The sequence below is a fragment of the Mus musculus genome, chromosome 9, assembly GCF_000001635.26.
Source record: "Mus musculus strain C57BL/6J chromosome 9, GRCm38.p6 C57BL/6J".
NCBI classification, from domain to species: domain Eukaryota; kingdom Metazoa; phylum Chordata; class Mammalia; order Rodentia; family Muridae; genus Mus; species Mus musculus.
In genome coordinates this window covers 39,816,609-39,820,869 of record NC_000075.6, presented here as the reverse complement: position 1 = coordinate 39,820,869, position 4,261 = coordinate 39,816,609, and the positions used below count along the sequence as shown (strand labels likewise).

General features: G+C 36.1%; 1 protein-coding gene across 1 annotated transcript; it reads right to left on the bottom strand.

Annotated features, from left to right (window-relative positions):
- Positions 1-293: 293 nt before the first annotated feature.
- Olfr970 (olfactory receptor 970) lies at positions 294-1,229 on the bottom strand. The gene has a single exon (NM_146611.1). The coding sequence runs from the start codon at positions 1,227-1,229 to the stop codon at positions 294-296; it is 936 nt and encodes a 311-aa protein (NP_666822.1).
- Positions 1,230-4,261: the final 3,032 nt, after the last annotated feature.

Here is a 4,261-nt window from a genome sequence, read left to right as displayed (position 1 = left end):
ATAAAAGGAACACTGTTCTAGATACATAAAACAGAATCATTCAAAAGAAGGCTTATGAGAGTTCACAAACTGACTAGTGTGATGCATGCTATAATAAGCAGATGGTTCTCTATATCCCATATAGATGTTGTTCTTCATATGTCCCATTGACTAAAACTGTCCTGCCCTTGTCAACATTAAAAAAAAACACACAGTGATGGCAATAATTTCACATCATTAGCTATACTTAGCCCTTTCTACTGTTTGCTAGCTCTCTAAACATGAATATTAGTAAAGAAATATCAGTCTTTTTTTCATAAGAAAAACTTTCTTTCAAAGAACTTATTTAGAGCAACTTTGACATCCTTATTTCTCAGGCTGTAGATCAAGGGATTCAGCATGGGCACAACAATGGTATAAAATACAGAGGACACTTTCCCTTGGTCCATGGAGCTGACTGATGATGGCTGCAAGTACATGAATGCAAGGGAACCGAAGAAGATAGCAACAGCTGATATGTGTGAGCTGCAGGTGCTGAAGGCTTTGGACCTGCCTTCAGTGGATTTAATCCGGAGGATGCTGGCTATGATGAAGATGTAAGAGGTTAAAATAGTCAGAGTGGGAATAAAGATGTTAAAAACACTGAAACATAAAACTACTACTTCATTAATAAAAGTATCAGAACAGGGGAGTTCCAGGAGTGGAAAAAGATCACAGAAGTAATGATTTATCACATTTGCCTTACAGAAATTCACTCTTAACATGCAGACTGTGTGAGTTGTGGCACCAATTAAAGCTATACTATATACCCCAAATATCATTGAGGAACAGACTTGAAAGGACATTACAGCATTGTAAAGCAAGGGGTTACAGATTGCAACATAGCGATCATATGCCATTACAGCTAACATGTGACACTCTGCAATAGCAAAAGTAACAAAAAAGTAGAGCTGAGTCATACATTCAGGATAGGAGATGATGTTCTTCACTGTCACAAAGTTCACCAACATTTTGGGAATAATGACAGTGGACTGGCAGAGGTCAATGAAAGACAGACTGCTGAGGAAATAATACATGGGTGTGTGAAGGTGAGAACTGAGTAATATCAGGATAATCATACCCAGATTCCCCACCACTGTGACCACATAGATTGCTAGAAAGAGGAGGAAGAGGGGCAGCTGCAGCTCTGGTTTGTTTGTTAACCCAGCGAGGATGAACTCAGTCACTTCAGAAAGATTTCCTTTTAACATTTTCTTCTCTGGTTTCTATGTTGAAAGAGACAAAAATGCAATAACTATCTAGTATTTTAGCATATACTGAGGTGTGAAACAGTATTCGAGCTTTCACTTTGGTAAGCATCTTCAATTTTCTGACAGATAATCTTAAATTTTAGAATTTGAAGCATTGGACTGCTTAACACATGCCAGTTATAGTTAAAGATAAGTTACTTCTGTCTGTGAGTATATTTTTTGCTATGAGAATATTAGGACTTATTCCATGGACAATGAAAGACTGATCAGATGCATTCAGTGGAGTCTGCTAAGGAGTGTCCATGACTCATTTGTCCTTCTCCCCATAACTCTATAGAGAAATACATTTTTTCTATGTTACAATAAGAGCAGCATTCACCAAAGGCAAAAGACCACCACAGACATCCACAACTGTTGCTATACTTAATGGTGGCAACCTAAAACCTTTCTCCATAAGACAATGAACAACTTAAGTAAGTTGTACTTTCATCAATATAACAGAACCCTAAGGTAATCAGGTGGAAACTTCAAATCAAAAGGGATCTGAATTTGAAAGTACATAATGAAAATACCTTTACATGTATATGGATTATTTTTTTATACATAAAATTCGAAGAAATCCTTAAGAAAATAGCATGGTAATTTATTTAACAAGCCATCATAGACTGAGAACAAAGATCATTAAGAAAACTTAGAAAACATTAAAAAAATCACTTGAAATATCATAAAAAGTGTTAAAAACATTTAACAATAAATTAAAGAAATATAAAACATTTCACTTGAAATTATCAACATTGTTAAATCATTACATACATGGAAAAACCTCCTATCTTCATGAATCACAAGATTCAATCTTGTGTAACGGCAATACTTCCCAAACTGGTGTAATAGTTCAGTGTAATGCTAATGAAAATCCAAGATACTTTCATTACCAATACCAATATATTGATCATATAATATTCACTGAAAAGCAATGTGGCTGGGAATGTTCAGAACAAACCTGGAAATGAATAACATTTGGAGTTTCAAGATTTCCATTTGAAAACTTACTAAACATTCCAATATTCTCATAATATTGGAATGCCATGAACTATAAGGAAACTATCAATGCGTAAAGAAACCCTATATCTTTATGTTGTTGAAGTTATGCATTTCATAAAAATTCAATGGTGAAGACTATTTTCCAACCAATGGACAAATAGATGAAGTTACATAATAAAGTACATTTTTACTTTTCATAATAAGAGAAATGGATGATATCACTAAACATAATAGTTAAACATAACATTTGAAAAAATGCAACAGTAGATCTTCATGCCCATGAAATTTGTGATAGTTTCCTGGATAAATTTGCATAATCAGAGACTATAACCAAAAAAAAATTATTCGGGCATAATTAAAATTAAAAATAGTTTCTGCCTTAAAGGATATCCTAGATTTATGAAAAAATAACATAGTCATTGGGAAACACATCTCAGTATTGTATCTAAGGGAGAATAGAATTAAAGAACTTTTATATCTTATTGTTTAAGAATACAAATAGTTTAGATAAAAATAGCCAGATAATTTGAATAATGACTCTTCTATTTGAAATACATAAATCACCAACAATCACCTGAAAATGTATGTACCATCAGTAATTATTAGAAACATTTAAATAAAAACCAAAGTGAAACAAAATTTCACATTGGTTGGAGGGGTTACTATAAAATGGTAACTGCTGGATCCTGTGCCAGAATGCTCCACACCCAAATACCACTGGGAGAGAGACAGAGTCCCAGGAGTGTGGACACACCTGTGAGCATAGGTAAGACCACCACCTCTGCTCAGAGGCACCCACCCAGAGCCCCCAGGACACAGGAACTGAGGAGCAGCATGGGATAGGGTCCTTCCAGGTTCCTTTTGTGCCCTGAGCTAATCCTGTGCTACAGCTCTCAATACCAGATACAGTCAGGAGAGAGCTGGATCCCTAGGAGTATTGACATGCCTGTGAGCACAGGTAAGACTACCACTTCTGCTTAAATCCTGGCCCAAGAAGGACCTGCCCAGAACTATCAGGACACAGGAACCTAAGAACAGACAGGGACAGGATCATTCTGCACCACAGTGCTGACCCTGGGCCACAGCTGTCCATACCCAAATTCTTCCCAGAGAGAACAGATCTCCTAGGAGTTCTGACACATTGGCTTTAAGGAGGGCAAGCCACAGTCAGACACAGCAAGAACAGATAACACCAGAGATAACCAGATGGCTAGAGGCAAGAACAAGAATGTAAGCAACAGAAACCAAGGCTACTTAGCATTATCAGAACCCAGTTCTCCCATCACAGTGAGCCCTGGATACCCAAACCCACCAGAATAGCAAGACTCTGATTTAAAGTCACATCTTATGATAATAGAGGACTTCAAGAAGGACATAAATAACACCCTTAAAGAAATACACGAGAACACAAGTAAACAGCTTGAAGCCTTTAAAGAGGAAACAGAAAAGTCCCTTAAAGAATTGCAAGACAACACAACCAAACTTGTGAAGGAATTGAGCAAAACCATCCAGGATCTAAAAATGGAAATAGAAAGAAAACAATCACAAAAGAAGACAACTCTGGAGATGGAAAACGTAGAAAAGAGATCAGGAGTCACAGATGGAAGCATCACCAACCGAATACAAGAGATAAAAGAGAGAATATCAGGTGCAGAAGATAACATAGAAAACAATAACACCACAGTCAAAGAAAATGCAAAATGCAAAGACTCTAACCTAAAACATGCAGGAAATCTAGGACACAATGAGAGGACCAAAGGATCTCTTCTATACATAAGTATAATAGGTATAGAAGAGAGTGATGATTCCCAACATAAAGGGCCAGTAAATATCTTCAACAAAATTATAGAAAAAAACTTCCCTAATCTAAAAAAAGAGATATCCATAAACATATAAGAACCGGAGAGAATTCCAAATAGATTGGACAAAAAAGAAATTCTTCCTATCACATAAAAGTCAAAACAGCAAATACAAAAAAATCAAAGAAAGAC

Excerpts from the sequence above, each read along its gene's own strand:
- Olfr970 (NM_146611.1), bottom strand. The coding sequence starts at position 1,229 with ATGTTAAAAGGAAATCTTTCTGAAGTGACTGAGTTCATCCTCGCTGGG.